Source organism: Gobio gobio, assembly GCF_949357685.1.
Source record: "Gobio gobio genome assembly, chromosome: 8".
Lineage (NCBI taxonomy): Eukaryota > Metazoa > Chordata > Actinopteri > Cypriniformes > Gobionidae > Gobio > Gobio gobio.
In genome coordinates, this window is record NC_137114.1 from 27,468,843 (window position 1) to 27,492,420 (window position 23,578).

General features: G+C 38.1%; 1 protein-coding gene across 27 annotated transcripts in view; it reads left to right on the forward strand.

Annotated features, from left to right (window-relative positions):
* The first annotated feature begins 933 nt into the window (after positions 1–933).
* Positions 934–23,578, forward strand: part of msi2b (musashi RNA-binding protein 2b) — a 283,664-nt gene continuing 261,019 nt past the window's right edge. For 20 of the 27 annotated variants that reach the window (XM_079823492.1, XM_079823486.1, XM_079823503.1 and 17 more), the window contains exons 1-5: positions 939–1,141; positions 1,408–1,448; positions 1,672–1,753; positions 3,033–3,117; positions 7,893–7,934. In XM_079823492.1, coding sequence (XP_079679618.1) covers positions 1,080–1,141; positions 1,408–1,448; positions 1,672–1,753; positions 3,033–3,117; positions 7,893–7,934 — 312 coding nt within the window. In that variant the 5' untranslated portion in view covers positions 939–1,079. Of the gene's footprint in view, positions 1,142–1,407; positions 1,449–1,671; positions 1,754–3,032; positions 3,118–7,892; positions 7,935–23,578 lie in introns of all 27 variants that reach the window. The other 7 variants (XM_079823481.1, XM_079823487.1, XM_079823489.1 and 4 more) reach the window with 5 other exon arrangements.

The window sequence follows — 23,578 nt, forward strand, 5'->3', positions numbered from 1 at the left end:
TAACCGTACATAATATTTGAATGCGTGTTTGAGAACGTGACTACAAATATTGATTTATGATGCGCTTCTGTTTAAGGCCTGTTTTCTTTGGTCAGCGAGGTAGTTATTGCTGTGAGGTGTGATCTTCTGTGTTTATTACATGTATTGTGTGGAATGTTATATGATGAGTGCATGATGCACTTTAAAAAAAGAAAAAGAAAATGGGGTTTTCTCAGCGATGCCAAGTAACTTGCAATGAACAGTTTTTTTCTTAGTCTGAAGGACATTTTAATAATCGAAAGAACCTTTTGTGGAATGGAGCTCTTCAAGGAACCATACAGGTCTATATTCCCAAGAGTGTATGGCATGTTTACAAATGTTGCTGCAAATGTGAATTCTCATTCTAATAATTAGTTTAAAAAGAGATGGAATAAAATAATTTCAGACCGTCACTGCCCATTGTAATCCCTGTAGATTTGGGGAAAAATTATATTCCTAAAGTATGTCTGGAAATTAATTTACGCCCTACTTGCTTTTTGGACATGTTCGAGCAACTCAAAACAAATTGAAGGTAAGTTATGAATTCTCCACGGGGGGAAAAAAGTAGCCTATTACAAATTAATCAGTGCTTATTAATATTATCTGTCCTACGGGTGCAATACAAAAATAGACCTACTATGAAAGAAAAAGATCACTGCACTTTGCTAATTTTACTCCGGACCTAGAATATTATATTCCGACGTGTCAGTGAGTGTGTTACTCAGATGGGCTTTCCATAGCATTGTTTACATTCACTTCTCACTCGCTGGACTTTCGGCTTGTGTGTGCACGGTGATGTGACAATGAAAGTGATGCGATTTGATCTGCTCCTCGTGCTCCGAGCCCCGGGTGGGCGGGGCCATGCTAATGACGTCAATGGAATGGGTGAGGTGACGAGCCCCTTCCGCGCTCCGCCCCGTGTGGGTGACGGACGGACGGCAGGGGGAGGGAGGGAGCCAGGCAGAGCTGATCCCACGTGTGACGCTCGCATTCCCGGCTCAGTAATATTCTCTTAGCTCTGACAGTGTGTGTGTTAGTTACTGGCCATAGTTGGGTTAGCCATGGAGGGAGACGGGAGCCAAGCCACATCTGGAAGCCCTAACGATTCGCAACACGACCCGGGGTAAGCCAGAACCAATGCTGACAGCACTTGACTTTTTTTCTTGTGTGTTTTTCTCCAGTGAGCATGTTTTAAAAAGGCTCTTCCGGGTGCACGCAACTACTACACCTTTGTTTGCTGTATATTAGTGAGCACAGCCCGCCGGGGCTCAGTAAACACACACCGCTCTGCTTTGCCTTCGTTTAGCTCTGCTTTTTTTGTCGCTAGCTACACGTCAAAATGGCCGATCTGACATCTGGACTCACTTCTGCTGTGTTTTCCCCTTACAGTAAAATGTTTATCGGTGGCCTCAGCTGGCAAACTTCACCAGGTAAGAGACCGATGGTTCGCTGTCATTTGCGCGCGTTTGTCGGGCTGTGTTGTGTTTCTTTCATTGTATCCAGCGTGGCGCGCTGTGCGGGATATGTGCCGTCATTTGAAGTCCTCTATTCGACCCCTGTTAGACATCCAGGGGGGCGTTTAATTTACAAACTGGTGTGTAACACACGAATACATTGCTTATGTGTGCTCCTTTCTTTCTGTTTGTTTCACAGACAGCCTTAGAGACTATTTTAGTAAATTTGGAGAAATCAGAGAATGTATGGTGATGAGAGATCCCACGACAAAACGCTCCAGGTAAAAAAACAAAACAATGTTGTTGTTGTTGTTTTGAATCCCTGTCACTTTGAGGTTTTTATTCGAAGAAAGGAATTGTCGATTTTTTGCCCTTGCGCTGTTATTCGGCTGCTATGCGCTTTTGAAGAGACTGGGTCGGTGTGTTTCTGGATAGGATACAGTTTGACCGATTTGGGATTCTTCACGTTAAAGCAACTCTGTCTTCAATAACCGAGCGGTTAATGCGGTCGCACGCGTTTTGATTTGACATTGGCACGTTAATGGGGTTTTCACACTTGTCGTTGTTAACCCTGGGTTATTTTGTTTCGTGTTTCACGCTGTTCATATTTTACCTTGGGTTGGTAATTAATCCTGCGCTGTCAGATTTCATACTGTACGTTAGCGGTACATTTGCATATTCATGAGGATATAAACGTTTTTTGGACACTTACAGCACGCGACCTATTGATATCTGTGGAAATGTCACCACGTAGTTGGGAACGTACTGCAAAAATACACTATTCTCTTCATCGCTACAGTTAAAAGCAATTGTTTTCCTAAAACATCGAAATTCGACAGCGCGTGAAAGTTTCACTGCGTATGGATATTACTAATGTAAGCGCCAAAACAGTTTATGGTCGGTTGTCTGTTGCTAAACAACTTGAAGATTTTCAAAACCGATGCTACTAACCGCCTTTAGAATGACAAGTGTTAACCTCAGGTTAAACCTGGCCTTTACCCGGGGTTTAAAAATGCGTTAACCCAAGATTAACTGTGGTTATGAAAAGCCCTTATTGTCCTTGACAGACACGTTATGGCAAATGTTTATCTGAAATGTTTCGTCAACCAAGTTCTTCTTAAATAATATAATAGGATGAACATATTAAAGGGATATTTCACACGGAAATTCTGTCATTGTTTGTTGTGTGAAACAAAGGAATTGTTAGGGACCGACAGTTTCAGTCACCATTCACTTTCATTTGCATCTTTTTTTCAAAACCTGGAGTAGTGAATGGTGACTGAAGCTGTCATTCTTCACATTCTTTTGTGTTCCTCAGACGAATGAAAGTCATACGGGTTTGGAATGACATGAGGCTGAGCAAATGATGACAGAATTTCCATTTTTTTTGGGTGCACTGCTGTACTCTTGTCCTTGACGCACTAGAATTTCGAAGGTAACATGTTATTGTAAATGTTTTAGATAGAAGATGTGTTAATCAGCTTACCAGTCAAACACGTGTAACCCATCGCTGTCTGCTCCTAATGTATGTCTGTGTTTTTGTTTGTTTTGTTTTTCCAGGGGATTTGGCTTCGTTACGTTTGCGGATGCGGCCAGTGTAGATAAGGTCCTAGCTCAACCTCACCACGAATTAGACTCAAAGACGGTATGCTCTCTTCTATTTGCATTTATTTTTTGTGAAGTGCTGCTTAAACGTGCTTGTATCTGTGACATTCAGTGAAAGTACACGCAGTCTCCCTATCATATCTCTTCCCGGGTCGAGGCACTCCGCAGCATTTGTCATTGTACCACACACACAACAGGGGCGCACTTGACATAAATAAGTAGCCGGGTAATTAGTCCCGTCTTCCTCACATGCCTCAACGGGATTTAACTCCTTGCTTGCCAGACCGGGACTGGGGAACAAGGGGTTAAACCCCATTAAGGTATGGGGGCAAGATGGGAGTAATTACCTGCTGTGTAGTTAGATTGTGACGCCATCCGTGTCTCTTGTGATGTAAGACTTGCAGTGACGTAGTTTTGCACTCTTCTTCATGACTGACTGAACACCAGAAGTTGCTCAGGGCAAGGGTGCATTTGATGGTTGCATGCATACGTTCATTCAAAACCTTGCTGACTACAAATATTTATGTGCATGTGACAATATTTACATGGTAAACTAATTTCATTATATTTGTTTCTTTCTTTCTTGTTGTTTTTTAACTTTTGCGTTATGTTGATATTTTGTAATTTGTGACCGTGGACCACAAAACCAGTCATAAGGGTACATTTAAATTTTTTTTTTTGAGATTTATACATCATATGACTGCTGAATAAATAAGCTTTCCATTGATGTATCAATATTTGGCCGAGATAAAACAATTTGAAAATCTGGAATCTGAGGGTGAAAAAAAAATCTAAATATTGAGAAAATCGCCTTAGTGTCCAAATGAAGTCCTTAGCAATGCATATTACTACTAAAATGAATTTATTTTTATATATTTACAGTAGGACATTTACAAAATATCTTCATGGAACACGATCTTTACTTAATATCTTAATGATTTTTGGCATAAAAGAAAAATCGATAATTTTGACCAAAACAATGTATTGTTGGCTATTACCACAAATATATCCGTGTGACATATGACTGATGTTTTGTGGTCCAGTGTCCTATTTATGGTGCAGGTTGGTGTACACTTTTTAATTATTTTACATTTAATATTATATACTTCACTTATTTCTTAATGTGTCATTTAATTATTGATTTTTATTTGTTTAATGTTTTTTTTTTTCTTGTTTTATTCATGTTTATGTTTGCTGTTGTTTTTGACATTAAAAGGTGCTTGAAATGAAATAAACCTAAAGTTTAGAGTATGTAGTAATATTTTTTTGTACATTTTTAAATAAAGATTCTAATTTTTTAAAAGATTTTGAAGTGTGTTTTTACCTCTAGAGGTTAGGGTTATTATATATAGTATTTTATGTTCATTATATAGTATTGGATAATTTTTTAGAAGCAGAAGTAATTATTGTATATTTGTATTATTTACGTTATTTTACATTGCCCAGTCATATGCATATTTCTGTCAGCAAGAAATAGGTTTGCCCTATTCTGCCTTATTACTTAAATCCAAGCAGAAATGCATTTAGTTTTCCATGTGATGCTGAACCCCAGGATAAGCAGACACTCTATCAGTAAAGTTAATGTGGATTCTATTTTTTTCTTCTTTCTAATAAAGTCACCATCTTTCCTGTTTGTAGATGCAGCTGCTAGTTACCTGTAGGAGTCCAGAGTGAAAGAGCCTTTTATTTGGGATAGCTAGGGTGTGGACAAATACCGCCTTCACTGGCTTATTTTAATGGATGCCATGTTGCTGCAAGTTCATATCAAGAGACGGACTGTATTTAAAGGCGTTCACAGAGGTTCATAACTTCCCTCAGGAATTTTGTGGCTAATACTTTTCTCCCAGAACACTACAAATTGACATTCCCAGTGCCTTCCATTTAAAAATAATGTGAAATTCTGTGATAAGATGGGTATTAGAATTATTTTTCTGGTCCTAGTTTTGCTAGGAACACTTTGTTGTATGTTTTGTTAGACAGACCCTTTCGAATATAATTGAAATTAAGATTAAAAATGTTTATTTATTTTTATTTTTTATCATTGTGTACGTGTAAAGATGTAAAAGCCAAACTAAGGTTATGAGTTTCAAGTTTAGATTGGATCAGGTGGCTAATTTGGTCAACAGCAGATTAACCTGTTAAACTGTTTATTACCCACCTAAAGCTGCAGATAGATGACTGTTGATTGTTTACTTAAATCCAGCAATTGGGCAAATGTAAATTTTCAATCATAATTTAGCACAGCAGGTGAATATTCACCACCTCTCTTGGTTCCGTGCCCTAAATGTGTTCGAAATACAGGTGTGCTATTTATTATCTCGCTCTCTGCCAGTTTGGCCTTGACTGATGTAAGCTGAAATGCCTTCAGGAGGCAGAACATTTCTATCTGATTAATAAAATAATAGTACATTGTATATGTTAGTGTTGCACTAGTCTGAAAACGTGTAATTCGGACATCAAAAGTGGGCCGATTAGATTATATAATCACGGCACACATGGGTAACTCTAGTATTCTTTGTAAAAAAAGTAGGTCAAGGTTTGACGTTTCAAATGCTCTTGAATGGCTGAGGGAAAAAAAAAGAAGAAAGCTAGTGATAGCTGCGATTGAGATCATGTGGACAGTAGCGGCTGGTGCTAAAGCAGGGATTACTGAGCTCTGGGTAGTGATGTCATCGTCAGGGTTGGGACGGCCGTAGCATGACTCTGGGGCTTCAGCTCCAACTGGAGACCAGGAGCTGTGAAGAAGTTGCACTGGTGGCGGTTTAAGAACAAATTCAAAATAGCTCTCGCAGTTGAAAGCTCTCGCTTTTGATTGAAGAAATATTATTATTTTTAAATATTACTAATCAACACCTGTTTTCCTCTGACATGTATGCTTGTCCCATTGAATATTTTTGCATGTGTTTAATACATGGGGGGAAAAAACACCCATATGATATGATGTATAAATACAGCTAATAAATATATAATACTTGAATGGATATTCATTTATGTGCATTTCATATGGGTGTGACATTACAGTTTGACAAAGTTTAAATGCATGTGTATATATACAGCTTAAACATTGTTCATTTGCAATGTATAATTTTAATAAATTAATTAGCTCATTTAGAATTTGAGTCATCTTTCAGTCCAGACACCTACATTTTTATTAAAATGCGTATTTTCTACCTTCCTGTCCAATCGTTTTGTCACTTTTGAAGAGTGTAAATGGACCAAAGCAAACACGAACAGTGATATTCTTTACACACTCGTTTCACATTTGATTAAAAGCTGTGTAATCTGCAAATCTGAAAGCCTGGGGTGAGAATTGCATTGTGTATTGACAGCTGAAAGACTGCTGCCGGTTTCTCTAAAAGCAATCTGTTTTAGATTAAACACTTTTCTGGATGAATTAAAGTATAACACAACAGCATCATTTCCCACCAGAAAGGTTTTTTTGTTTTTTATTTTTTGCAGTACATATTGCAATTCTGTTCAGGTCAAATTAATTTACCAGGAGACCCACTCTTTCGTATTTCACCAAAACATGTTTATTACATTTTTTTTTCTTCTTCTCCTTTTGCATGCTGCCACATCTCACAATTCTGCTTTTCTTTTTCTTACCGTTTATAAGAAGTGACAAAGCATTCAGACACGCGGTATATTCAAGAGCAATATAGCACTAATGGATCTTTTTCCCTTGAGTTATTTTTCCATTTAATGAGAGTGCAGAGGCAAGTCTTTGAACTGTTTTTGTTCTCGCATGCATGATTATCTACCATCCTATCCCAGTGCTCTGGCTGCCCAAGCTTATGCGCTAAAAAGAGGGACTGTTGTTGTAGTCTATGAATGTTTAAATGACCAAAGCAAACCTCTTTCTCAACAGCAGGTCGGACAGGATCTCGCCTATTTTGCTATGTAAAATCGATATATTTCGAAAGTGAATAAGTCATGTTCGCTAATATGGATGAAGTCTTAACAAGTCAACTAGTGGAAATCAATAATACCTGTTTATCACAATCTTTTAAAATCATTCGAATCATCCATTTTGCAGTATGGGAAAATGTATAATGATTCAAAGATCGATGAGAGAAAAAAGGTCTTGATTGCAATTGACGTATTTATGTTGTTAATTTATCCTCTGGGGGAATTTGTTATTATTAATATCCAGGATGAATCGTTACCCCAGCGGTTTATGTAAATCACAAATGCTCTTGATCATGATGTGTGCGGAGCTACATTTCGTTTGCAATGTAATGAAATCAAATAACAAAGCTTATCTAACCGATAAAGCTAACGATGTCCTATCACATGGCGAAATGCATTCTAGGCTGAGCTGTAACCCCTCGTGCAGAGGAGAGAGTCACCCATAATAATGATAATCCCTCAGGGGGGAAGGAGGTTGTGGACGTATTGATCTAATGCCCTGTCTTGATTCTCCGCAAATCTACAGCGCTCGCTAAAACACCTCCCGTCATGTTGACCTGACCTCCCCCGAGGCCGCGCGCACTTCTTCGGCGAGTCTTTGAATTATCTCCGCTGCGTTCTATAATGCCACCTGTTTATTTATGTTGTAATGGAGTAATTATGCTCTAACCTGTGTTAGGTTTTATTCGATTTTGTCATACACAGGCCCCATGCAACCAGCATGTAATAACTCGGCGAGATTACACATGAGACATGGAGCATTGCATCATGATTAATGCCATAATTTCCGTGAAGGTTATCGAGTAGTGGCAGCACATTGCTGGCTTTTTCTAATATCTTCTAATTTTCCTCTTCACGTAGCTCGGTTTTCTCATATTTCTTTCTCTCCTTTCTTGTCTCATTTAGATTGATCCTAAAGTTGCCTTTCCAAGACGCGCTCAACCCAAGGTAAGAGCTGTTTGCTTTTGCTCTCTCACGCCGAGCCACTTTAAATGTGCTGTGTATTTGTTAATAGTGTGAGAGGGCGAATGTTTTTCGCTGAATTTGGCCTTTGATAGAGCAAAGCTGAGTTGGAGTTGTAGCTGTGATGTTGCGTTATGGGCCGTTGCAGTCTGGCTGGTGTTATTTTCCAGGCTAACTATGACTTCTCTGTGTCATGGTACAAGGAGAGACTGTTTAATTGTTGTTTCTAATGTGAGGAATTCCGATTTTTTTTAATTAGCGTGGCTGGGTATGAACCCGTAGAACTATCACGGAGAAAATATTGAATTATCGCTGCCTTGTTGAGCGTGAAGGTTGAGTATTTTTTTCCCTTTTTGGGGGCTTGAGGTGGGGTGGTGATTAACGTGCCTTTTTTAGCATCGCTGCTTGCAAGAAAGATCATTAGAGAGGAATTTTTTTTTATAAAAAGGGAAAAAAAATTGCCCTCAGCTGTGGAATTCGGAGCATTAAATCCCTCATTTGAATCTTGTCTCAACAAGACATTTTTCTTTGTATAGCCGGATGTGTGTGTGTTTTTATGGTATCTAATGTCCTGCTTCTGCAAGCCATGTTGGCAACGAACTTCCGACAGCCTCTTCGCTTCAGACTGCACTGTCAGCCAGATGGTCTGTGCCCCAGATTTTGTGTCTGCCGTGCAGCCGTTGCTTGGCCTCTCAGGCGGAGCTGGGACGGCCCCCCTGGCTCAGCTACGGGCCACCGGCATTTTTCCCCAAGAGGAAAGGTGCAGCGATCTGAGATCAGCATAGGGGTTTTCTTTTAGAACGAATGCAGAACAGGATGGCAGACGGTCCTTGATCAGAGCAGGCCGGGGAGGAGGGCCCGTGGGGTGACAGGTGTCCATTGCACACTTGTCTGGCTAATTGATATAAAGAACTTTTTCGCTTCATCCAGAGCTCATTGGAGGAGAAAAGGTGCACTCTTTTTCTCGCTCTTGCGCACAGGCACATGCCAGCGAAGCTGGTCCAAATGCAGGCCGCAGGGCCCCGGGCCTAATGCTGTTTCTTGGCTCGAGTTGGACACGGGATGAATAGGAGTATTAATACGGCCAGGCTCCAGTAGCAGTTAGACTGCAACCCTGTGGATGATTGCTCAGAGCCAGGCACATTGGCAAATAATACCTTTATTGCAAATACATTTGCACACTTAGATTTAAAAACAAACCAGCAGTAGATAAACATGAAGATCCAAATAGAAAACTAAGGAAACAAATGCTCATACCTCCTTTTTTTATTTTTATAAATCTCCCAACAAATGCACTAAAAGGAACTGGGGATTTGGGTTTGCACTGATTGTGTTAAACCGCGCAGAAGTTTACCACAGGCGGAGGGCGAGATTGCTTTTTCACCGTATTTGTGATTGGGCTTGTTGTTTCACACTACTTTTCCCCAACATGGCTCTGCATGTCCCGACAAGATTTTAATTGATATTGGGATTGAGGCCACTTTTGGAAGGCGAATGGATTTTCGCAGGTCTGATATCGCCCTCCGAGAAAACTGTTATTTTCATCAACCCTAAGTCTGCATAAGCCGTCCAATCAAGTTACTGATGCTTCACCAGCTGTAGTGCGGTTTTAACAAGCCTCTAGGTGCAGTAAGGCGATGGACGATCATCTGTATGTGATGGGCCATTTGTTTGCTGCTGATTCTTGTCCTTTCTCATTGATCATGTTTGGAGGCCGCTCCATCTCCAGTTGCTAATTTAGTGGAGTCGTATTTATCTTCAAGACACTTGTGCATGAAGAATTGCCTTCCCGAATAATTGATTTCAAAGCTGTTTATGTCCTTCAATAGATTAGACTAGATCCACAGATTAGAGGGAAAAATTCAGACACGTTGAATATAACTAGATAACAGTGTTGGGGAAACTGTAGCTTGTCAAATTACTTGATATTTAAAGAATTTAAATTACAATCAAGTTACTATTTTGAAAAAGCATTTACAGCAGCATGAAAATTTTATTTTTGTATTGTAATATATATATAGAGGTCGACCGATAGTGGATTTTTACCAATAACGATAATTAGGTTGAACCACGCTGACCAATATCCAATTGGTCAATCGATAGTTTTTATGCTAACGCATAAAATAGTGCTGAACTATGAAAATGTTTCACTATTTAAGAAACTTATCTTAAATATTGAAATAACATTCCTTTTTTGTTATGCGTTGTTCAGTCTCTTGATATTTAAAGGAAAATACAATTGCGGAAGTTTTGAACATGCTGATTTGTCTGCGGTGAAGTTTTGCAGATGCTTGTGTGTGTGTGTGTGTGTTAGTTATGCGGTCCACCGATCGGGGCAGGCCAAGTAATAAAAAATAACATTCCAATTAATTGCGGGTGGATGAGAGATAAATATTTGTGTTTGTTTGATAAGACATTTTGTGAATTATTCCGGTTGCCGTTTTTCCACACATTTTCAAAATAATTCTCCACGTGTAATGACAGGGGAGCCGAAGCTCATTATAATATGCAAACCTCTTATCCAATCATAACAGTGGGCGTTTACTTCCAAGTCTTCAATGCGACACGCCCATAAAAACCAAGTGTTCCAGGAGCTAGGCTCAAAACCAGGGTAGAAAATAGCCTATTACTTATTCATTATGTTTTTGAATGTAAAAACCATGTAAACATCATAAGTTGACATCAGACAACAGTATACATTTTTTTTTAAAAGCTGGTTCATGACCCCTTTAAAATGTAAAAATGTATTAGTAAATGTTGAAATTAACAATGAACAATACTTTAGAAAAAATTCAGTTTGTAATGTTGTTTACATGGTGTTTTTAATATGCTCTAAGACCAATCGTGCAAATTTATAAGTCAACACCATTGCTGAGTATTTTCTCCTTAAAACGGCAGTTTACAAAAAACTCAAACGCGGTTCAAACTTGTTGTATCGGTAATCAGTTGACCTCTAGTAATACTACAATGCTATTTTGTATATCACTAGAAAATAAGATGTATAATTTCTGCACAGGGATTCAAATGAACTGGGGAATTGTTATTTTTTAGAGTATGAATGAGAAAATAAATGGGACATACTAATGCTTCCTATGAAAGATAAGGCAAGTGCATTTGCATATTGCCTTAGTTTGCTTAGCTCTAACAACTATTGCCATGCTATTCAACATTTTAGTTAAGTGGTTTTAGTGACTGTTAAGTTCCTTAACACTGGTAACGTTTATTTATATCATTAATAACAATGACAAACATTAATGCCTAACTCTTTATTTAATCGTGTCTGTGCTATGTGTATTGAATGCTACTATAATTACTTATTTGAATAATAATACAAGTGTATAATTGTATGTGGCTACTAGTGCTGGGCAATAAAATTATGGCAATTAATTATCACAATATATTTTTCCTTGATAAAATGATGAGTTCGATAAATGTTTGATTATAATAGTTTGATTATGTTCCAAAAGTGGAACGAAACCGCGCTACTCATTTGAACCGCACCACATGGACCATTTATCTGCTCATGCTCAAAGTTCAAACAGCAGTGCAGTGCAAGCTTACCACAGCAGATGCATTTACTTGCTGATCGTCTCGGTCATGTGACCACTAAAGAACGCTGCGAGATCCAGCGAGAAGCGCTTGAATTCAGAGAAGAACACCATGTCAAACTAGTTTAAAGCCAGATGAAACAGCGCTGACAAACAGGAGAAACACGATGATACAATCAGAAAGCTTTTCAATTTACAAATCGCCATCATTTACCATGGATTTACTGTAGTAACACTAACTGCACCATGGTATTGTGGCAGAAATGTAGGATACTGTATCAAATTTTATTATTATTCTTGTAGACATTGTATTAAATGAGTAATGGGAAAATAATTATAGTATTATGGTACATCTGCATCCTAACTCAAGCTACTAAGCTACTGTCAAATGTGCAATCCTAAGAGACAAAACGTATAATATTATTAATATTGCAGCCTGTACTGCAAACTGAGCCGAAGATACACGTCATCAAAGTCAGGCAACACAAACCTATTTCATGATTTGAACAATATCACCCGTTAGCACATTAAGAAACTAAAGCAAATATATTTCTATTATTAAGATATTTATTTTGTTAAGGAAAAGAGTAGTTTAAAACCACATCTAACGGTCAGGTTTTCTAATGGCATATTTGACATTTATAACGTGATAATTATCGATATCGACTGATATGATTATTGCTAAGTCCTAGTGGCTGCAAAAAATGTACACTAAATTCATGTAGTTCAGTAATGTAAATCAGTAATCGGTTGTAAAATAAATAAATAAAGTCTGCATGATTGATATTATAATGTTTTTAGTATATCTTTGGATAATTTCAAATGTCATAGTCATTTGATATTTTGCAATTCATATTTGGTCATACTGTACATTTGCTATTGATCTTTAATGGATAAGGCTATAATGATTTGTTTTGTTTAGTGAAAGTTATATAAGATCGTGTTACTTGTAATATTGTCTGTCTGGATAAAGGATACTATATACTATTAATTTCCATTCTGTCAAAAGTATTGCCTGACTTTAGCCTTTTGGGACACCAATGAGGTTAGAAGAACTTGTTTGTTACCACCAATTTCTGCCCCCTGTGCTTTCGTTCCTTGCCTCTGGCTGCCAGCCTCTGGTATTTCTGCCATTAAAAAAAGATTGTGTCATTTTTGCTGACACTAGTTCAAAACACTGTTAGACACTGCTAACTGAGTTTGCATTCAAAGCTCAGGGCAGCCACCTCTGGGTCCCTAAACTTGATTTCACATAAGTCTCACCAATCTTTGCCTATAATCAGTCACATTACCTACAAAAATGCGAGCCATGCTTGAAGTACAGCCATGTTAAAAGGCCCAGCACACAACATAATGCGATCCTTCAGCTCCAGCAACACAACTCACAACCAGCCTGAGTGGAAATGTCCTGGCATTTACCGCCAGTAAGTGCTGTCAAAACAATGGCTGAGCAAAAGCTACATCCCCAGTTCTCTCGTTTCTCGCAAACTGCCTAGCACGGGGCTGACAGAAGAGCGAGAGAGCACGTGTCGGAGCTGAAATTGAGTTTACCCTTGTATTTTTTTTAATTTCCTTTCCATCCTACATTGCATGGTGCTGTTTTTCCTCTCACTCTCCTTCTCTCCCTCTCGCTCTCGTTGTCAGTTTTTGAGTGTGTAAAAATATTTGCACCTAGTGTACTGCGAAACAGCGAAGCTGTCGGGTCCTGTGGTGTGGGCTCTCGGGGAGAGGCACACGACTAAGTGTGAAAACTCCAGGCCAAGTTTTTAATGAAGTCCAAAAGGTGGTGCCATGTGAAGTGCCGAAACCACATCTCAGCAAACGTTTTCTCGCTCTCGGGGAGAGAAGAGTGGCACCGATAGCCCAATGACTCCAAACAACCCGGCGCCAATTAAAAAGCCTGGCTAACGCACGGCTCAATCCAGCTTTGCGGGCTCCGTTGATCGTCTCTTTCATTTCCGCCGTTCTTTGCTGACAGCTTGGCAAAGCAGCCCCATTCTCTTTTGAATTTTCTGCTGGTGCTTTTTTTCCTTGTGGGCTGAGAAAACTGATTTGATAAAAGGTCCTTGGTTAAATCCGTTGTAGGTATATTTCAGTGTAGCTTGATGTAAACATTGCATAGACGTTCCATGATGAAATGTTTACATGCAAGGAACAACAAAGGGAAAAGGTTGTGGATTGAGAGAAAGAATATCCATCTTATTGGTGCACTAGGGCTGCTGATTTAGACTAGAATTATAATTGTCATTAATTTCTTGAAATTTTAAATGCGGTTATTAATTTGCATTGCATAGTTTCTGTTGAGTACACTCCATTATAATAAACACGTTTTCTATGCTGCAGAATAATTCTACATCATGTTGATTGCACTTTATTGATAATTGAGTGACTTGAGAAAGCATGAGTTAATTTTTAATTGGTATGAGATTACTTTAAAAGAATAATTTTATGTGCACTGCCATTTGTTTGGGGTCAAAGTTTTTTTTAATAATGTTTTTGAAAAGTCTCTTACGATTAACATTAGGGATGTCTATTTACATAAATGTACATAATTAATCATTGTTTAAATTGAATGGTTAACCAACCTCTTAAATCCGAAGTGGGGGCTCTACTAAGTTATCATGTTACTTAACAACAACCACTTTCTTAACCAACAGTGGCTTTACAGTGAATTTAGTGAATATGAACATCACTTAACAAGTATTTTTAATCCCAGTTTTCATCCCATGCTTTACATGAAAATGTGATCTGAAAAATCCTTATATACATAACAGATAGACGTACATAACAGATAGACTTGTCATAAATGATTGAAAGGTCTTAAGCAGAATACAACAAACATATTTGTTTCAGTTAGATACCAAACTATACCAAGTATTTGTATGAAAAAGCACTTGTACAACACACAGTACACATGATGTAGCCTGACAAGCCAGACCAACACACCGTTGACAGGGCTCAATCCGAGGGGCGGGATAAACGATTGTCTTTCAAATTCCCTCTGCACGCAATAGGACTACGCAATAGCGCTACAACCAACCAGAGCTACGAAGAAGGTGAAGCAGAGCTAGTTGATAGATTAAAGTTTTGCTGGATCCGGTCGGCAAACCTCCAAACACATCTTCCTTTCTTAAGAATGACTTCAGTGCCGTTCTTTGTTCTTTTCTCAAAGAAAAGCTTAACTCTAAGTCTTCCAGAGTCGCGGCCAAAGCTGATTCGAAAGATCACTGTTCGCCAGCTTCTTTGTTTACAAGTAGCACGTGAAACCATCGCAACTCTGCCATCATTATGTTAAGCCCGCCCACAGACTCTATACATGACGTGATTGGCATGACCAGAGTTTGTTTTTTCCAGCTCGCAAGCCAACGGAGAGTTGCTAGACGCCCTGGCTGCAAATTACATTTTCTGCCGCTAGGGTGCATCTAGATTTCTAGGCTACACATGGTGCCATGTATACACATTTTGCGCCTCATTTCTGTTTGTAACTTTGCGAAACATTAGTAAATCATAGTAGATTGCGTATCTTTATTTGGAGCAGGTGGTCTTAAATGAGCACAAACACGGCATAAGACAATGCGTAGATCATTTTATTCGCACGCTGTTCTGAAATAAGCTTTTCTGAGCGCTTACACCCAATGCATGCATACACTAAAAGTCTGTCACAGGGCATGAGCACTAAACTAAATTCTATTTAGCATCTTATTGCACTTAAACGGTCAAATAAACCAGAGGCGCAAAGTAGTAAAGTATTTTTACTCTGCTTAAGTACATTTTTCAAGTGTCTGTATTTTATCAGTGTTTTTCTTTGGAAATTTTTTTACTTCACAACATTCCAAAGCATAATATTGTACTTTTTACAGCACTACGTTTTACTGCACTATGTTTTATTACATAATTACATTAAAAATGTAGTACTGTCTTACTTTTACTCAAGTAAAAGTAATTCAAAGTTTTACTTGAGTACACGTAAGAAAGTACTAAATTCTTTATGTAATTAATTATTAAAGGTAAAAAAAAAGTATTATTTACGAAATGTAGTGCAGTAAAAAGTACGACTTTATGCTTTGGAATGTACTGAAGTAAAAGTTTTCCCATAAATACACAGATAAAGTGCATATACTTGAAAAATGTAATTGAGTAGAAAGTAAAAATACTTCACTACTGTCCGCCTCTGGAATACACACAACAAAAAACAGAGTCATTTATATCTCAAGTGAATGTCAGCCGTTCAGATGCGTGCGTCAGTATATTATGATACGGATGTGTATCAGTATATTGGTTCCGTGCATAGGTCATAAAGTGACAGCAGCCTAATACTGCTGTCTGTGTCATTAATGTTAATCAAACAACAAAATACAAATCACTCGCTGCTCTTGAATATTTTATATTGTATTTAACAGCTATTGTAGTTTAAAATATTATAATTATTTTATCTTAGTAACAAAGTAACAAAGAATTCATATCGCCCACCCCTACAATGGCCTAAATGGTCTTTTTATATTTTTTTACATTTTAATATAGTGAAATTAGTTTGGCTGTATTGCTCAGTGACTTGCAAAATAGTATTAAAAACCAACATGAAAAAGAATCGTGATAAGGATTCGTGGATCGTGATCCTGTCTGTTAATTTGGGGAGGGGGAACTGACTCTAGACCAGCCTTAGATACACTCTGCCTTGGCCACTTGATAATGTCGAATACGGAAGATTCGCCTGTTCTTTTTTTCCTGAAGAATCTTTGAGGGCCCCATCTTCTCCCCTTCTAGCCTGGTGACTGTGAGCAAGGCTGGTGCGTTCTCATGTTTATAGAGGAGAGCTCCGTACCGCTGTGGCCGGCCCAGCACTAACTGCTGTTGAGTGACACTAATGAGGAGAACAGGCATGCAGGAAAGGGAAGGAAACAAGCTCTTCTGGACATGGCCATTGACAAAACCCCTTTAAGATCTCACCACTCACTGCAATCTTTCCCAAGACCTCCTATCCTCCCCCCAGACTTCCCTTCTCAAAACGACACATCTCTCAATTAGCATGGCTCGGAGAACATGGCGCTTTGGTGCTTTTCCTTTGATTTGTTTTGATTAGCAGGATGTGAGGGATCTAATTGAATCCTGTTCTAGACGGTATGGCAACATGCCTCTTGTCGAGCCAAAACAACAGAGAAAAGACTGAGCCAGGGGTCAAGATGCATTATACACTTACAGATTTGATTCGAAAGGTGTCTGTGGTTGCACTTTTTACGTCAGACATGCAGACATGATGAGGTTGAATTTCCGTGCCAACTTCCACTGCAACATTCCATGAACAGGGTACACTTTGTTGTCCCATTGTTTTTTTACAGGCATAAATAACATGTTTTTTTTTTATTAGAAATGTAAGATACATTATTTAATTAAAAAACCAAAAATGTTTGTTTTTATATGTCCCACTTTTTACCATTCCATTTGTTGGTTGAACAAGAAAAAAAAACCCATTCATTTCATACTTCAGTTCGCATCATTCATTAGTCATACTTTATTTTTTAAGAGTTTCAGGCCCAATTTTGTACCCTGTTCATGGAAAATGGCTGCAAATATTTGTGTTGGCTGTTGTGGTGTTCTTCTTTCCTCATTTGTTCAGGCTCGCTGCCTATTCAGAAGTAAACTGAGACACTTAGGCCGTTCACAAATGGCCCTAATCAATAGCAAATCGCTTTGTCTTTCTTCTGTAACTGTATGAAAGTTAACTAAAAAGTTCATTTTCTGTGGAGCTGCTGTTGTAGACTGTGGCTTAATGCCAGTTCTGAAAACACAAGATTTTTCTCAGGTGATATTTCTCTCCCAGTTGCTCTGTGACATTAACTGAGTAGAAAGAGCAGCAATAACACAAAGGGTGTTGTGTTCTACCTCCCAGCTAAGACACCATGTGAGCTGAACCAAATGTATTTTTACCTTTTTTAACACCAGTGCCAAACTAGGTCTTGCAAATATTTGAAACCGTTTACAATAACCATTCGCTTGATTTCTGATTGCTTAGTCTTGTCTCAAGCCCTTTTTATACCTGGTATTAACAAGAGTCTTCATTGACCAGTTTAGATTTTATGTGTCAGTGTATGTCAAAAATACAGAAGATGTTCCATGCGCATTGCCATTGAATGAATGAATGAGGTATTTATAGCGCTTTACTATGTACTACTGTACATCCAAAAGGGCTTTACAATCATATCGGGTCTCTTCTCAACCACCACCAGTGTGCAGCATCCACTTGGATGATGCAACGGCAGCCACAGAACAATGGCGCCAGTGTACTTACCACACACCTACTATATGTGGAGAGGAGAGAGAGAGTGATCGAGCCAATTCAAAGGATGCTATTAATAGTTGATCCATAATTCTGCTGTATAATTAGCAATTGCCAATAAGCTTTTCTGTTTGGTCCCTTAGTGTTGGAAGTGAGACTTTTATTTTGATGGTGCTGAGGAGCCCTGCAGAGTTGTGGTATAGTAACTGTATCAAAGAACATACTAAAAAAGGAATTTATTTAATTTATGAAAATACATTAATAACATTTTTTAAAACTATAGCAGTAAAAATAATGGTATAATGGCAAAAAAGAAAATCACTCACTGTTCTTGACTGAATAACTTTGGCAGCTGTAATAAGGATTAATCTATATTTAAATTATAATTTATGCAGTAAAGACTGTGTAGTGTTTGATAACTTTATTCAACTTCTGTATGTTTCTTATATGTTAGATTACATATTTAAAATATACTGTCTTTATGTTGCTTCTACCTTAATTTGGAGATTAACTGTGAAATTATGACAATATAAAATACATAAAACTTTGATTTTAGGTGTGATTAGTAGTTTTTTAATTGATTTACATTACTATAAATATATATATATATAGTATAATATAGTGTATTTTATCAGCATTACAAGCAATGATTACCAGTGCATGTATATGTTTGGTCCTTTCCAGAATGTTCCACATTTGTTTTGCGTATGTATTTAGTGCTGACTACTCATGATCATTCAATCAACCAAGATGGATATTAATATCAGGTGTAAAGAGGGTGTTCTGATTTGGTTGGTCATTCCTCGCCTGTTCTTGTGTATAAAAACCTTTAGATTTTAAGGCACCGATTGCTCACATGGCAGTCTTCATTACATTTGCTTTCTCAGCCTCTTGGTTTTATTCAAGTTTAAAAGAAGTCTTAAAAAATAAGACAATACAGTAATACTTCAGGCCAGCTTTGACTTTGCCTTGGGCTGTCAGGCCTGGAAGCATGTCAACAGCGCAGACAGGTTATTACACTGTGACAAACTCGGTACGGAGCATCCCGGAGCTTTCATTTAGGGTTTCTCCCAGAGTGGAAGGCTGCCAAGTCTGCCAGAGCCCTTGTAGGAGCAGACAAGCTTCCAAATCCGCCCAGTCGACGCTGCAGCGTGCTTCTCTTTGATGCTGCGGTTACCTGCCGTGTCCTATGCACAGTACTGATGTAGAGCTGAGGCTATCGGCCCACACACTCCACCCTCTGACAGCCGAACTCTGTGCTGCTGCCTGCCGGCTCTCACTGTCTTTTCCTGTCTGAGACCTCATTCGAACCTGCCTTCTGCATGGACGGTAGGAGATTTGCAGTGTTGCAACTGGTATGTAATCGCTATCAGTTTGATTTTGTTTTCTGTTGGGATGCACTAATATACACATTTTGGCCAATGTAGACATGCACATATTAGAAGTCTGTACTATTGTTATTGTCATCATATAAAAACACAAAAAAAAAAAACAATAGTTTTTGTCAATGTCAAATCAATGTTCAAAGTACATTTAGGCATCACAACTTTATAATACAATATGAAATGGGGATAAATCTTTATTTTGAGATGAGTACTTGACGAGAAAGTTAAGGTAAAACAGTCCTCCATTTCCTTTCACCTCAATCCCTTTACTTTTGTTGAAATCTAAAGCTAAATTTAATAATAACTCTAAATATAGGTGTAAAACTAGCTTTCACAATTCAGTTTTTATCGTCTAAATGGGTTTAGTTATCAGTTAATTTTGTTTAATTTGGATAATTTCAGTTAATATGTCCATTTTGCTTGAAATTCTCTCTTAGCTAATGATACAACAATATTACAAAATGCATAATTAAAGTTAAATGATTTGCTATTTATTTGATCAGTTTTTTTATGTCATAGTTTTAATCAAATGTGTATATATTGTATTTATTTATTTATTTATTTATTTATCTATTTATTTATTCAGTCACTGAAAGTTGACACTACTCAATATATTTAGATAATCAACATTTTACCCAGACCGTTCGATAACAAGTGTGGTCCTGTATATCGTGTATCTTTATTTTTATGTTATATTTATACTGCATGCTTTTGACCTTGATGCACAGACTGCAGTCGGACACTTTTTTTCCCTCTGCATTGTTACCGCTTTGACTTGTCGGATATCGACATTTCTGACTCTGTGGAAGCTGTGCTCGCCTCTTTCCCCGTCCGCTTCTCTCTGGGTGTTTGTGAAATGAGCGGTCTGTGCAATCAGCGCAGTGCTGTTGGACTCGTTGAAGCTCCTCTGACCCGCCGTGTGTATGTCCTTGTTCAATGATTGTCCTTCAGTTCACTGCAGTGCTCAGCTCCTCTCCTCCACACAGCTCAGCCACTTATCTGACCAGGTGGCTGATATGTTTTCTTTTCTCTTCTCTTCATTTCTCCACTTTTTTTTCGCTCATTGTTTTTAGCATCCCATTGCAAGGGCACCTTTTTTTCCCTTCCGCTCAAGAACGCTTGGTTTGCTTTCTCTTTCGATGTCACTCTCTATCCCTTTTTTTGTCCCACACACATACAGTGCACAAACCACTATCATTTACAGGAATAGTGACCAAATTTGAAACATTGAGCAGTGGTTCTCAACTGGTTCTCAAATCTGTTTTGGTTTCTAAATGTCTGTTGATTTTCAATGGTTTCATGCTCAAGCCAGTTCACCACAAAACAGATTGTGGTCTGATCAAATTAGTTTATCTTCTTTCAAGTGAACCTGTATTTAATGTATTCTGGGTCATATTTCCTTTTACCTTTTGATAAAGGATAAAGACATGTCACACAACCAGTCCACATTGATATGTATGGTGTGTGTGTGTATATCAATATCTGTTAAGGGGTAATTTAATGTAAATCATGTAAAACATGATCTTTTATTTGAAAACATTAGATCAAACTTTGATAATTGCCTTAATATATTGAACAACTGAGAAAACCGTATTCAAACTACAAAAATCATATAAAAGTTTTTAATGTATATATTACATAAGCATATGAGAGTCAAATTGGACGACTACAGAGACTCATCTCAAGATCACTAATTTAACAGTTCATCTATTGCCAAAATTATGAAAAAAAAGATCAGTCAAGTATAGAAAATTGTTGAAAATATTCAAATCAGGAATGTCAGAAACTTAATGCATAGTTTGTGGATCATAAATGTCCGTCAAAAAAACCAACACATTCCGGTGAAGTTTTTCAATTGGATTTGCATTTATTCTCTTTAGCGTGTAGTGTGAAATATTTTCCCTGATCATTCCGATTCAATTTCAGCAGAAATTTCCAGATGAAGCTTTTGAGGGGCGTGATAATGTGTGCAAGGAGTGAACCATGTTTGATTTTGGGGTGATTATAAAACATGCTGGAGACATTTGAAATGCTTTTTGAGTATTATACCTAAGCTATTTTATGCTAAATTCTTTGACTTTTGACAATCAAGTTAATTTTTTTTTCCAGGAAAGGAGTGGTTTTGATGCACAAAGTTGTTTTTGTTGTCTCTTATAACAACAATCTTTTATTTAAACCCATGAAAATGCAGATCCTTTTGTAAATAATAAAACTGTTGTTCCATTATTACCCCTTAGCAGATGTTGACTCCTAGATACACACCTATCCGTTTTCTCCTCCTTCCTTTTAAAAGCTAATTTGATTTTCTATTTATGTTACCATCTGAACTATGGATAAATATATGGTTAGTTGAGCTTTTTTTTTTTTAGCAATTGTTTGCAACCTAGACTGGCGACCTATTTTTGGCGAACTACTGCCATACAGGACTTTGAGATCCTTTAGTTTTGTTCTCTAAAGGTACATAAAGATATAAATATGCTCATCCGGATGTCTGTGGTATGTCCCGTGTGGCAAGTCTGGCAGCGTTTATTAGCTGCAGTGTGTGTGTGTGTGTGTGTGTGTGTGTGTACGGCTGTCAGTTCCAGGGATTTTTCATTGGCTCTGAATGTGACGAGTGACGGACACCCCCCTTCAGAGGTGACGCCTCCTTCGGTTGCATTCTCTCCGCCCTCTCTGGTTAGCTGGAGCCTTTGCTACCGCATGATAAATCTGATGCTAAATTTAGATGCCGTTTTTCTCGCACAGAGAGAGATTACTGGCAGAGAGAGAGAGAGTGAAAGACAGAAAGTAAGAGAGTGTGTTTATGAGTGTCGCAGGCTTGCTATCCACAACAAATCCATTTGCAAAAAGACTTGTTTTTTTCCCCCCTCACAAGGGCTATTGTTGTCACTGATTTTCCATTGTGCGATTTATTTATTTGCGGTTATTTTATTGTATTGTTGCTTTATTTAGTTCACTTCTATTAAGGAACACAGACTGTTGGCCAGGCTTTTATAATATGAATTTTTCCTTTTGCAAATCCCATCACTGAGTCCAATTACATCTTGTCTTTTTAAAAAAAAGACAAAGTCAAAGAGTCTTTTTGTAACTAATTGGATTCCAATTCGTCTCTTTTAGACAACATTTGCTGTATATACGATTTAACTAACCTTTAATCTTGCATGCCCAGGTTTTAAAAAAATCTTTTACTTGTTTGTTTGGCAGTAGTAACGGTGCAGTTATGTAACAGTGAACTTGCAAAAGGCTGGGCTGCATATGCAGACACAATCCCCTACTTCAGGATTTAGCTTATCCCGTTCACTACGCAAGTCCCTGAGAAACCACTTACCTTGATTTTCCACGCTACTGCCATGGGATTTCATTTGATCTTTAAAAGCAGATGGCACACCAGATACATCTAAGAACAAAACAAGTGCCATCTTCCTTTCATATTGACCAAAGAGACAAATACACTTAGCGTGCACGTAAGGCACTGCACGAATCGAAGCATCAAACGAAATTAGCCTTGAGCGCGACTGGTTAGCAACAGCTGTTAGCTTCGGCAGATGCACGCTAGGCTTTTGATGTAGAGAGAGAGAGGGTAAAGGGCGATGCTGGGTCTCTCTGAAGTACGCAGGGAGATGGGAACTTGCTGGGGACGACTTTCCAATGCTGATACAGCTGAAACAACAGGAGGGACAGTGCGCTTGAGACGACTGACCTGCTTAACTCCCCTGTCGCTACGTCGACGCCAAAACAAACTCGCACCTTTTCAAAACTCAGTCAGTGTGCTGTGCTCTAATTCACAGGTGTCTCAGCTGACCTATTTCATATCATACCGATAGGCACGCACAGCGGCAGTTGTTTCAAGGGATTGTTAACCCAAAAATGAAAATCTGCCATAATTTGCTCACCTTCATGTTTTTCTAAAGGGCTCCAGACTAACATTTAAAAGCAGTAGCACTGGTGGAAGTGTAGCGTCCCCATTTGGTAGCGCTGGGGGAAAATATATCAAATATTCCTATAGCACATTATCCCTATAACCTCATTTTTATAGGCAAAATGTAATGAATAATGATTTTAAAAGGAGCGCTCTTGCTTTCTGTTTAATTCAGACACAATTTGAAGAAAAGTTTTTGTTTTTCATGAGACGTCCTACTTTTTTTTCTTTATGGAGTGGAAGTGGCTAATACGTCAATAAGCTCTTCTGCTGCCATCTACTGGCTATAGTGGTGATTTCATGTCTTTTTTAAAAGTAAAAGTGCTTGTTTGCCACAAAGTGTTACGTTTTCCTACAGCTTTAAACTTTTAGTTGGATTTAAAGCTGGATATTTAATTGGATATTTAAAGCTTTGAAGTGCAGGAAAAAGTGTGAAGCACTTGAATTTCTCTCTCAAAAGGTTGTACAAACCCTGAGATTGATAATGTAAAAAAAAAAAAGCA